Here is a 13,628-nt window from a genome sequence, read left to right as displayed (position 1 = left end):
ATGGTTGAGGGGTATTCTTGTAATTTCAGAAACAATTTTAAGAGCTTAAAAGAGAGGAAAATAAACAATGGGGACAAACTGAAATATAAATTGGAAAGAGAGGGGTGTTTAAGAATTACACAAGAGAAGGGGGAGTAATAGAATATAACCTTACAAAACAAGGGCTTACTTGTAATAACCAGAAGTTAAATGCATAAAACAATAAACAAAACCTTTCTTCTTCCTCTCGATAGAACACCTAACGGCAAACCAGTGTAGACCTTCAAAGGAGAGAACTCCTTCAAATCTTCTCTGTTTGGTCTGAAATTTCAGGCGTGGGATCATAAGAGGAGGCTCTTCCAAATCGACATAATATCTGGTCAGATCGGCGGGCTGAAAGGACATGGGAAGCACCTGAAACTGATGATGGCGACAACTCCCAGGGCAGATCTGAAACCTGGTTTTGATCTTAGGATTGAAGAGGGCTTTGGAGCTGGAGCTCTAGGGTCTGAATCGCCTTCAAGGTAGGAGCCTTCGACCAGAATTTCAGAGTCAACCGGTACAGAACAAGGATGCAACAAGCTCTTGTTCTGTGTTAGGTATCACCGCCCAGCAGAGACGATGAACAGTATCCAGCAGTTGAGGAAATAAAAAAAAGGAAATAAAGGAGAAAGTAATGGAGATGAAGAAGAAGAACTAAAGAGGAAAATAGGAGAGGGAAAAGAAGAGATTAGAAGATTTCAGAGAGGGAGAAAAAAGGGGTCGGCAGCCATGGTTTCAACCAAAACCTAAATTCTCAAATTCATTCAAAAAAATCTAAAACTGAGTTCTTCTCTATTACATGACTAATATAAAGGAAAAATCAAACAATTAATGAAAACTACTTGAAAATGGAAACTATTCTAAAATTAGAAGCTAGCTAATTTAAAAAGAAATTATTTCTAAAACAATAGAAAATCAAATCAAAAGGATTTTTTTTTCCTAAATCCATCGTGCATCTGCATCAGCTCTCTCGGTCTTAAAAGAACTCGACTCCGTCGAGTTAGGTCATGCTCCTAAGATACCCTTGTAAGTTGCTCGTTGATGATGTGGCACATATCTCAAAGTAGAAGATAGGAATATAACACCAAGAGGAGGGAGGGTAGGCTGACGTGTCATTAAAGCAGGAGTCATTCGATGATGTGGCATGTCTGATAATGCGTGTGACCTCATTAAGTACATACGACCTCCTTGCTTCACCTTGATGGTGTTCCGTGCACCATCATAGAGAATGCCTGTATGTCACTGCCAAGGTCGCCCTAGAAGAATGTCGCAATGTGCCAATGGGGTGACCAAACAGGTGACATGGTACTGTAGTGGCCCAAACTGTAGATGTACTCGAACAACTGCAGTGGCCTCTTCTTGAGCTGTGGGTCCAAAACCTTGCACGTGAATCTTCTTGAAAAGCTGCTTCTGTGGAAGGTTGTGTGCTCGAACAAATTCAGCAGATATAAAATTTGCTTCTGCCCTAGTATCAACAATTGCATGAACATCAATAGGGTCGGAGCTATGCAGGAGAGTACCCTTCTGTCTGAAGAGAGGAGCCTTATCAACTAGTCTATTCGAAAAGGATGAAAGGCTAGCTGAATGAGCTTCTACATCCTCATCTTCATCATCGATAATATCATCGTTCTCGAGGGGATAAGGATATAAATGAGATTCATCTTCACTCTTCTTTGTTGGCTGCTTCTCTGCTACGTTCACAAAATGAGTCCTGTTGGGACACTTGTTGGAATAGTGACCCTTCTCGCCACAACTATGGCATATGATATTCTTCACCCCAACACTATCCTTGTTGAACTCTGACCTTTTCTCTTCAACTCTACGAGCTTCAGGCTTCTTTTCCTCTATACGTGATGGAGGTCTATAAACTGAAGAAGTCTTGAGCATACCCTTCCAATAAATGGACTTCTCTTCAGCTGTCTTGGCATAAGCCGCTGCCACATCAACAGACCTGAAATCAGTGTTAGCCAACTCAAGTCGAATCTCAGTACTTAACCCACTGATATATCGCATCATCCGTTGCTGGTCTGTTTCCTGAAGCCGACACCTTGAAGACAGTTTGTGGAATTCGAGGGTGTAAGAATCCACATCTTTGTTCCCTTGTTGCAAGTTAAGTAATTTATGAAACATTACCTTTTCATAATTAAGGGGAATAAATTTTTCAGTCAGGATCTGCTTCATGACCTCCCAATTGATAACGGGTCCAAGTCTTCTGACAAACCTTGCATGTAGTACATCATCCCACCATGAACATGCATACCCAATAAACTTGGTGATGATGAGTTCACACTTCTTCACGTCTGGAAGAGACTTATACGCAAAAATTCTCTCCACTTTGGTAAGCCAGTCAAGAAATTCCTCAGGTCCCTTTTCACCACTGAACTCGGGAACCTCAACTTTGATGCCATAATCTCTGTCAGAAAATTGCCGGGTAACATCCTGGGGAATTACCGGATCAGATTGCTGCCTCTGAGGTGTGTCTTCGATCCGTAAAGTGTTGAGCTGAGGGGGTAATGTAGAGGGTCCTTCTTCAGCTCGCTTGTCGGACCTCTTCATAAAGGCAATCATCTCTTCCATAAACTTATCAAACTTGGCTTCAGTCCTCTCAAGCCTAGCATCAGTATTCTGTTGGTTCTCGGCTAACTCACGATACAATTTGTGCAACTCAGCATTGGTGATGTGACTTGCCATGGTTAGAAAATTGCAGGAAAATTTGCTCTGATACCACTTAATGTAGAACTAGGATTGACAAGTCAACCTAGTCCCAATGTTGCAGGATACTCTTGGAGAACATTAGATCAAATATCAGAATAGTTCAAAACAGATTAATAACAAGGATGAGATCAGATCTGAGATTAAGAATATCAATCTCAGATTATAGGGTGTCAGAAATCAGAATAGAAGCAGATAATAAGGGGACTAATGGAATGATGAATTAGGTCTACGCAGGTTCTGAAAATTGCTAACAAAGTATGCAATTTTCTGGGCAGAACTGAGAAGGAAAACTGAATTTAATACCTGTAAGAACTTGAGCAAATCAATAACACTTTGTGTAGTTGAGAGAAGAAGAAGATGAGTTAAGGAAGAGGACCTCTTGTGCTTCACACCGCTGAAAGTCAATTGGATCAAACACCAATTCCATCAGCCTTGATCAAACACAAGACAAATCTCCATGTAGAAGACAATAGCAACAACCATTAATTTTTTTATCAAAATCATCTAGGCCCTTAGGAGCCTCCTCTTCTTTATTTATAATGTTAATGGGGGAGGGAATTACAAAATAGAAGGTTCCTCAAAAAGGAAACCAAATATTCTCCTAATACAATAGCTACTAAAAACTGAAATTAGAAACTAACTGAAATTAGAAACTAGTTGAAAAAGGAAACTAACTACTAAGGACTTGACTCAATTAATAACTTGACTCATAAGGAAACAAATATAACTCAAATCAAGCCCAACTAGAAAGGAAACTAATGAAAATGAAAACTAACTAGTAATCCCGTACTTAATCTTAGAGCCCCATTTTTAGACCCATAAAAGTGGTCTATTACACTCAAAACACATGGGATCAAAAGCCTAACATGTATGGAACCCAACCCTAGGCTTATTCCTAATAAAACAAGTCTATTTTGGTAATTAATCTGCATCACGAGTGATAAAAAATACTGTGGAGGTGACTAGAGGTGGTTGCCAATATTCCATGGAATCTCGAAATTTTTTTAATATAGAGCAGATTAGAACTTATCGGATCCATGTAGCCGATTCCATTTATTAGGGATAAGGTTATGATTGTTGTTGTTGTTGTGGAGCAGATTCTCTGTTTTCTTGATTTTCGTTAATTTGTTGAGCCATAGGAGAGCTCAAATCCTACATTATTGGATAGTACAAATTTGCACTACGTGACGGCTACAACCTCCCCTTATTAGCCCCTTTGCCCAAGCCCTTGACCGATCTGCCCAAGTGTGGAAACTCACTTAATTACCAAAATGCCATCACCTTGGATTTTCTATAAAAATGAACCAATTCCAATGGAGAAGTATGAAAAAAATTCTGGAAAATTAGAGAAAATTCCAAAAATTCCAAATATGCCCCAATGTTCTGCCCAAACCCCTAGGAGTCGATCGTAACCTGTAGATTACGCAGAAACCTTGATTTTACCAAAAAAACCCAAAAAGTCCTAGGAACTTTAGAAAGCCTAGAATAGTGGTGGGAAGCCCTAGAAGGTGCTGAATCCTTGCCGAAAGCCCATCTCCGATCACACTTGTACTGCAAGTGTAGGTAACTTTTTCATCCCAAGCTTGTTTAAAGTTCGTTATTTCATTTATTTAGCATGTATAGTAGGCCGAGACAGCCGTTACGCTATCTGCATAAGCATGTAAAATAGTAGTTTACTGGAGTTATTCTGCCCAAATATTAATAACCTCTGTTATTGCATGCGTAGTTGTCAAGCCATCATGAAGGCGACGACTTGGCGTCCAGGCTGTTTGCTTGGGGCCTAGGTGACAGTCGCCTTATTGCACTGCATGTCGCCTTGTGTTTTGGCACTTATTTATGCCAAATATAATTTATTATTCATTACAACTGAGATTTAAGTAATCTTAGACTTATTGGAAAACTGGTTTTATGTTATACCTAATACAAAAATTCTCATGTAAAAATAAAACCATTTGACCAGCTAAACTTATTATAGAACAAGAGCATTTCTCCGAATGCTGATTTTTTCTGACTAAATGTGACTTAATATTGATTTTTTATGGTTTGATGTGTTTAAATGTTGATTTTTAATGACTTTATGTTGTTTTTTTTATGATACAAGGTATATGTAGCTTACTAAATAATGTTAGGAAATAGAAAAAAATAGAAAATAACACTTGGTCGCCTTGTTTGCCTTAAGACGGGCGCCTTCTTGCCTAAACGTTTAGATAGCCCTCCAATGCCTTGGTTCGCCTTGGCGCCGTGACAACTATGATTGCACTTGGGGGTTTAAAAGCGATTTTTATCATTCCATGCGGATAAATTAAGATTAATTTCTTATTATTGCATGTGATATAGCTCCGTATAGTTGTTATGTTTGCTCTATCATTATTGTACACATATCTACTCTCGTCATAATGACTCCAGTACACATAGCAAGCATGTTGGCATAGGGTTACACAATTTCGCAGGGGAGAAAGTTTGAAATCAACCATCAGGTAGAAAGATCGGTTTTTCCGGGAAAGGTGGGTGCCTAACACCTTCCCACTCTTGTAACCTAACATGGACCTAAATCTCTAGAACAAACCAAATATGAAGTCAACCTTGGGGATTTGATACCTTCATCAGTATTAAGTCCCCTCACCCGAGCTCGATCCCTTGATTGGAGTTGGGCTCACCATTAGGTTCTAGGCCCTCAATCCTATGTGGCGACTTCAAACATCATGTTTTTCCCATCTCCTTCATGTCGTCCATATAATTTATGGCACAACCCCTAACAACCTTGGGAGGAGGAGTGTGGAAAGAGAAAAAAGAAACCGGCTCTACTGATATAACGGAGAGAGGGATCGCAACCCCGAGATGAGGTATTTTCATTATATCTTCGAAAGGGTGAGAGGAAACGGAACAAATCGTTTTGTTTTCCAATCTTTGTTCTCACAAGTAGCCATTCTTTTTTAAGTCTAAGTGGCCTTTAACAAGGATGTGGAATCAATCTTAAACACTTAAAGATAATAAACAAACTATTTAACTTAATTGAACCAATATAACCACCAGTTCAATTGGGACCGACTTAAAACATTATACGAATAGACTAAACTTAAAACAATGTGGATCCAAGCCTTAAAATAGGTTGGGCCATGCTAAGCCTTCCATTTCTTGGACCTCTTATGCTGGTAGGTCTTCAGTATTGCATCATGTGGCACACCCCATTTAGTTGGGATAAGGGTTGGTTGAGTTGTATAACTCTGAGAAACTGGCTTTGCGTATTTCTTAGGCCATCTGGTGTAGGATAGATATAAGTTCTTATGAGCTAATGGGCCCACAATGCAAGAGAACCCTAGCCTTTTTTTTTTCAAACATCTCCCTCTCACAATGACCATGAATCAACAACAGAATTTCTGTATTTACCATTAAAATATCTACAATGTCAATTCAAGACCAAAAACGAAAGCATAAAAGCCTCTAGGATTAAAGTAGGAAAAAATGAAAGAGATAACTGGTATATGACCTACATAAAAGTTCTTCTGTCAGTTGCTACTGAACCTGAGGCCAGTCACCTGACTCCAAAGCTATGAAGAAAGAAGCAGAGTGACAACTGAGCTTTCAAATTATATGACAAAAGTCAAGATTTACATATCTTGGATGTTCCCTTGCCTTTTTGCAGGTTCACAATGCTTTGATGAACTAGAAACTCAAAAAAATTTCCTAGTGGCCTAGTTACGTAAAAGACATGTTAAAAGTTAGAGACATGAATTAAAAGAACCAAACACATGTTAGTTGCTAAAAATCAATTTTAAAATTCAATTTCTAATTTTGTACCTGAGACTCAAGTCTTCTATTTTGAATACAATTCAAAGTTTAGCTAGTCCTTAATATGCTTCCCAAATAATGAGAATGGGGAACTTGTCTAGTGAGAGATTAAATTATTGATGGATGCATCACCTGTTGGGTGGTGGTTGGAGCTAAGTGATGCAGATCGTAGATGGAAAGTGAAGAGGAAAGGGTTTGGTTCATCACTGTACCAATTTTTGAACCAAACGAGTCCATGCGATTAGGGTTATTTTGTAATTTTAAATTACCTTTGATACCGTAGTTTTAGATAGGGTTGCTAGAGTAGGAGATTGAGTCCAATTTGGTTTCCAATTCTCTTTAGAATATGTATGGGAGTTCTTTTATTTTCTTATTTATATGCATGTAATTGATGGGGATTATTAGAAATAAGGATAAAATATTGATTATTTTATTTATTTATTTATTTTTTTGGGTTTTGATCATGGTTCAAGGTTTCCACCGGTAGTGTCGTAATTTCCCACATTTCGACGGTATCCCAAGACTTCGATACCAAATACCATGTGACTTTTAAAAGTCATTGGTCTCGACCAGTATCGACCAAAATTATCACATTTCAACCGAAATGTGGGAATTTTCGAGTGGACCAATGGGTTAGCCTTTATAAAACCTTCTTAAATGGGAAACTAAGCCTTCTTATTTCAAAATTTTGACCCTCTCCCATTATTTCTTCTCTATGGGAAAACACTCTAGATTTTACCATTGTGCCATCTATTATTGATTCTAAGCTTGGATCTTGCACATTCATAGCAAATCTATCTAAGGAAGGGAGCTAGGACCAAAAAGGTAAATCCCATTTTCCCCAAACCTTGTGTGCCATCCTTCGGAGCACCAGTTCATTTGAATATGATGGTGGTTATGGACAATATGATGGATCTTCTGCTTCATTTGGACAAGAGGGTAGTTCAGGTGGTGGGATCATCTTTTGTTGACAGTATTTTTGAGTATCTATCCCAACCTTGTGTGCCACATCCACATTCTATCACTATGACTGAGCCATTTTGTAGGCTGGGATTCCTAGCTGATGTTGATGATGCATCTTATAGACAGGCAGTGATGGACTTCCAAAACAGTTAGGCCCATAAAATGTCATGGGACTCATATGTAGTGCATTTAGGGGAGCAGCTACGACACCTGCAGTGGTATGCAGCTTGTGGACTAGAACCACCAAGACACTCTACTTGGAATTGGCTTTTGAGTGTTGAGTGTTGAGTGTTGATAGATAACTCACAATTATGCAATATTATTTATTTTGGATCCGTTGTTGTATTATGTATTTATGTAGATTATAGACTACATATAATTATATGTAAACTATGTACCTATGTAGTATAGTTTCAGACTTTTGGTCAACGACTCAACGTACAATACTAAACTTTGGTTCACCCCACAAGTATGAAACTAATTATGTGAATAGAAATGTCTAAAATAGGACGTACACAAAAAATTAGGTTAAAAAAAAAAGACATTTTGGGGGTCGAAACCAAAGTTTCCACTCAACCGGGAAAAATTCCCTGGTTTCCTAGAAATTTCTCAAGTTTCAACTGAAATTTTGGTCTCCCCAAGGGTCGAAACCCGATATCTTGAATCTTGGTTTTGAGTGTGGGTCTGCATGGCCTGTTTACCACTTACTAGAGTCGATCGGTGCTCTTGGTTCTCCCTCTGTCTCTCCCTCCCTCTCTCCCTAGCCCGATTCCTTTCTTCTTTGGTCAGCCTGCTCCTAAGTCTCTCCCTTCTGTTTCTCTTCTTTCTTTCACTGTTACCCTTCTTCCATTCTTTATTTCTTATTTGCTGTTACTGCCATAGTTGTCAAGGTGACCAGGCGACCTAAGGCGTCGGAGGGGTGCTTAGGTGACAAGGAGCCCTAGGTGTGCATTAATGACTATTTGTAATATTATGAAAACCTAGAACCAGTCTTCCTTTGTTGTCCTGCTGCCTCCTTGGTGTTAAGTGATGAATTCTCATTGTGTTTGATGTTATAATTTAAGATGAAAGTGTTGGTGTACGATATCTTGTATTCCGTCACAGTTTAATCAGTATTGCTTGCATTATAGAGAAACCCTCTCTACAAATATATATAGTGAAAAAACCCTAATCCAGAAAGAATAAAACTGCCCTCAAATAAAAAATTTGAGTTGGGGGCTGCACCCCCTACACCTCCGCTATGCAAGGAGTCCTGGTGCAGGCGCTTTGACAGGCAGGACAGCGGTCCCGTAGCCGGTTAGTGGGCCGTGGGGTTTGCAAGGGGCAGGAGGCCCCCTGCATAGCGGGGATGTAGGGGGGTGCAGCCCCCCGCTCGAATTTTTTGTATGAGGGCAGTTTTATTCTTTCCAGATTAGGGTTTTTTGGCTATATATATTTGTAGCAAGGGTTTCTTTCTCTGTAATACAAACAATACTGAGAGGTATGAGGGCAAGCTCTGTAACCCTATTCTCCATTGATAGAGAAGCAAGATTTCATCTCACTGAGGACGTAGGTAATCTTGCTGAACCTCGTAAATCTATGTGCATTGCTTGTTTTTGTTTTTCCTTTATCTTCTTCATTGTTTTAGGGTTGTGTTTCTACAAAAAGTGGGGAAATGGGGACTGGTAGAAAAAGGAATTGGGGAGAGGAAGAGAGTGGTGGCCTATGAGAGAAGAATTAGGGAAGAGATAGGGGACTTCGCTTCACACCAACTTGGATCCACTCCAAGGTTTGCAGGGAAACATTGATCCTGTAGAGAATAGAGAAATCTCACAAGTTCAACATCATCTTCATTGTCTTCCATTTTAAAGTACAACCTTTAAACACCCCCCAAAGGGAAAATAAGAAAGAAAAATAACTCCCTAACAACTACTTTTCCAGCAACAGTTACTCCCTAGTAACTATTTCTCCAATGATAACTCCCTAATAACTCCCTTACAACGTTAGTACATAACATTTTTGACACCAAATACAATAAAATACAACAAAATAAAACATAAATAAATAAAAATATGCATCCAAACAGGAGACATCTAGCCACAATGAAGTGATGTGTTGTTGTATATGTCGGTGCCTCCTCTGATGTGTCCTTAATCATTGGATAATGTCCTCATCAAATATAGCAATGATAATTTTATATAGTTATGTTTATATACAACATAGAAGCTATATCAATGCAATAATGATATAATTATGCTAGTAATGGCCTAATATGAGAAACCAACATTTAATAACAAAGCATAGGATACAATATATGCATATTCATAAAAAAAAAAACGAAGTAATAAACATAAATCAACGTAAACTCGTGAAGGTTCAACAAGGCGTGTTTCTGGCTAGGACCCAAGGGTCTTGACAACTATGGTTACTGGTACTCCTTGTTCTGTGTGATTGCCCTGAAATCTTGGGTGCCACTTTTCTCTAGGCTACTGAAACCCCAAGGCCTTGTTTCCTGGGGACCATTCTATTGAGAGCTAAGCTCATAACTCAGGGCTTCTATCGTTTCTACTGCCAGACCAATTTGCAGTGATAAATAATATTTATTCATTTGATCTTTGGGTTCCGTTATCAGCCACTTTGTTGAGATTCTGGTTGGTGGCTACATATGGGGCAGAAGAAAGATAGAAGATGTGCTTGAGTATTACCAACATATGGGCCCAAGTATGGGCCTGACTATAATTTAGATCAATGGCCTATGTGGGCTGGTAATTACTCAAGTCAACATCAACAACAACTCAACCGTATCCCAACTAAACAGGGTCAGCTGCTGGTTATAATTTAAGTAAATAGGGGTCTGATTGGTATTTCTGTTTTCTGCATAGAATTTGTTATCCATCTAGAAGAATTGTTGTGGGATGTTTGAGGCTATTGGTTTTTGTTCCTTGTAAATTTTATATCTTCTGTTTTTAGTGTTTAGAGGAGGTTATATATAATACTGTGTTTAGTGTAATGCTATGACGTTATGAATATTTTGTATGATTCTATAAATTGAACGAAGATTTTGTTGTGTTCTGATATATATATTCTTTCTGATGTTTAGATTCCTGTAAACAAGAAGAACAAGAAGGAAAGCTTCCAAGAGGAGTTAGAAGAGCGTATAATATCACTTATTGCATCATTATTTGGTAAGAAGGCAAGTGCATTCTGGAACTTAGATTTCCCATTCTGGGTGGTGTTTACATCTATATGAGAGACACCTTTCGATTTGAATTATTTTATTTGTCTTTTTTTATTGATGTCATAGTTCCTTTTTTTGGGTGAGTTTAGTGTTCAGTATGTTGATGGTTATATAGTTTGGCGTACATTCCCTTGTTGAATTTGTAGATGGGCATACCTTCTGTGTCTAGTGCATATATCTTGAGCTTCTTGTACATCTTTTCATGAAGAATAATATTCTCTAATTGATCTTGTGGTAATAATGATCTTGGTCAGGCGGGATCTTGAGGGGTTCGAGAAGAGAAAGATTGTTAAGTAAGTTTGTGGAAAATGAATGCGAGAAGATTGACCGCCTTATGGAACTTTATGTGAGGTACATTTAGTTGAATAATGTTCTTGTTGGGGGAGTGGATGATGGAATATATCTTGGACTATGAGACTATGACCAACTATTTTTACCCTGGCTTTGTAATCTTTGCCCTGGGGTTGAGATGAATGGGTTGTAGGTATTTAGTTTTCTCACTAAACCTGTGGACAATGGATCCCTGTCCAAGTGTGCACAAAAAGTGTTTATGGCCAGCTGGAGACAGTTTCCACCTCCATCATATCCCTTGTTGAACTGCTTCCGCTTGGTCTACAATGCCAATCTTAATTTTTTTCCCCTTTTGTTCATTAAAAAATTGGAAGGTTCATCGTCTCTCTTAAAGCTTATATTAGTATTTGATAAAAGGCAATCTCTTACAGATATTCAGATAGAGTCAAAGCAGAGACTGAGCGGCTAAACCGGCTTGAATTTGATGATTTGGAGGTTACCGCCACTTCTTATTTATTCTTCTTCCTTTGGTCAATAGCTCTTGTAAATATTTCTGACCATGTATTACATTCTATAGATGGATGAGGAAGAGCGATACAATCGGAAACTAGAATCTGGGCTATACACTCTTCAGGTTAGAAACTTCATCTTTGGTCATAGTCCTATGGCATATCTTTGAACTTGCATACTTGAAAAAACTAGTCTCATATCTTATTAGAAATTTGGTACATTGAATTCTTTGTTCTGTTCCTGATATCTTCAAAATCATCAGATAAGAATTCTCTATTAAAAAGAACTAAAGAAGCAAGAGTGAAGATCCAAATGTTTAATATTGTAGTTCCCATGTAGAATGAAATTTGTTTTAACTTTCCACTACTTTCAGCCAATGAGTCAGGTGGCTCACTATTGCCAATATCAGCATCTAATCTATGAAGTGCAAACTATGGTGCTATGTAACTAACAGTTCCAATCTTATACATATCATCATTGTAATGGCAACTTCTTGAATTAGAAGCGGTTTTTGGGAGTTTAGGGAATTTCCTATTTCCTCAAAAATTGGCATAGGTGCCTGCAAATGTGCCCTGAGGATGTGAATGTAGGTTACAAAGGGAAAAGTAGCAGAAGTGGAAATTTTGTCACAGTGGACAAACCTTAATCTACAATTTTTTTTTGGGGTGGGGTGGGGTGGGGTGGGGTGGGGTGGGGTGGGGGTGGGGGATTGGGGACCTCAATTTCTTACAATTATAAGTTTCCTGTGATCCTCCCAGCTGTTGAGTAAAAAACAAATGTTTATTTTGGGTTTTAATGGATTTAGTTTTCTTTTCTTGAATTATTATTATGAGTTGTTGTAATATCATGTTTGCCTGCTAATCTACTAATCTCAACCTCTTTTACTGTGGTTCTGCAGTTAATTGCTGTAATTATTGGTCATATTTGGTCTTCTGAGTAAGTTTTGGCATTTGGGTTATATTCCTGTGTGGCTGTTTCTATATCCTAAGATGCTTCACGTCATGGTTCCTTATCCTGAGGATGTTACTTAATTCAGGCACCCTAGGATGAGAGCACGAATTGAACTACTGCTCAAGCAGCAGAAATTGACAAAGGAGGATGTGAAGGATATTCTTCAGGTACAGATTCAAACCCCCCCCCCTCTCCCCCGGCTCTTCTTTATTTACATCATTACCATTTTTTTTTAAAACAAATAGGTGTTCTTTATTTTAGGTTGCTTAGTGTCTGCATGATTCTTCTTGATGGTACTAATTAGATTTTCAAGTAGTCATCTGTGTGCTTTCAAGTATTGAGTTTTCTGTCTTAATTTTTAGTGAAGCATGCTTGGGCAATAGTCGTACTAGAATTGGCGTATTGGAAAGTCCTTGTTTTGCACCTTTTTATAAAACCCACCCTTTTTAACTGGGAAAAGGGAAAAAATTAGCTTGAATGATCATCAATCTGAGGCATTTTTAGCTTCAACACTGCCCATTTATAAGTAAAAAACGAAAGGCCCATTAAAAATTTGTATATGAACCATCATATAATGCAACTAATCAGATGGGTAGGATCATCCAATTTTTTCATTTTGGCTTATCAGATTGGTGGCTTTAATGTTCATGAGCATGCATGGGAGCTATTCATATTTCGCAATTAACCAAGCATGGCACCCTAAATATGTAATCATTACCCCATGTCATCCAATGTGATTGTATTAATTTCTTGATTTTTTTTTATCATATTTAGTAATAATACATTTTACATATATAATTTTTGTTTTAGTAAAAAAGTATTTTACATATTATAGCAAAGGGTTTTGGATGCAAATTAAAGTGAAATTTTATAGACAAATATAGAATGATTTGAAGTTAATGATACAAGTCACATGGGGTAATGATTACAAATATTTCTTTTTTAAGTATGAAAATTTCACTTCACTTCCCTTCCCTTCCCTTTAATTCCCCTTGCGACCAAACAGAGCCTGAGTTTCTATTTTCTTTGACATAAAATGCGTGGAAGTGAAATAAAGTGGTGAAGTATTTTACTCTTCTGTTTTATTTTACAATAATTGAGCATAGAAATGGTGAGTCCCATTTTATACTTTTGCTTGTTTGTTTGTTTGTTTGTTTGTTTTCTTTTTTTT

General features: G+C 38.0%; 1 protein-coding gene across 1 annotated transcript in view; it reads left to right on the top strand.

Moving 5' to 3' along the window:
- Window positions 1-312: 312 nt before the first annotated feature.
- LOC122066657 (beta-catenin-like protein 1) overlaps window positions 313-13,628 on the top strand; it is a gene marked incomplete at its 5' end in the record, with an annotated part of 13,900 nt that continues 584 nt past the window's right edge. Inside the window, 9 exons of the mRNA XM_042630500.1 lie at window positions 313-503; window positions 9,116-9,256; window positions 10,100-10,118; window positions 10,568-10,652; window positions 10,960-11,056; window positions 11,428-11,491; window positions 11,574-11,630; window positions 12,405-12,442; window positions 12,543-12,624. Of these exons, the coding sequence (XP_042486434.1) occupies window positions 313-503; window positions 9,116-9,256; window positions 10,100-10,118; window positions 10,568-10,652; window positions 10,960-11,056; window positions 11,428-11,491; window positions 11,574-11,630; window positions 12,405-12,442; window positions 12,543-12,624 (774 nt within the window). The remainder of the gene's footprint in view (window positions 504-9,115; window positions 9,257-10,099; window positions 10,119-10,567; window positions 10,653-10,959; window positions 11,057-11,427; window positions 11,492-11,573; window positions 11,631-12,404; window positions 12,443-12,542; window positions 12,625-13,628) is intronic.

The sequence above is a fragment of the Macadamia integrifolia genome, unplaced genomic scaffold, assembly GCF_013358625.1.
Source record: "Macadamia integrifolia cultivar HAES 741 unplaced genomic scaffold, SCU_Mint_v3 scaffold2517, whole genome shotgun sequence".
Lineage (NCBI taxonomy): Eukaryota > Viridiplantae > Streptophyta > Magnoliopsida > Proteales > Proteaceae > Macadamia > Macadamia integrifolia.
Note: the sequence above shows the minus strand (reverse complement) of the source record. Positions and strands in the feature narration are given on the sequence as shown.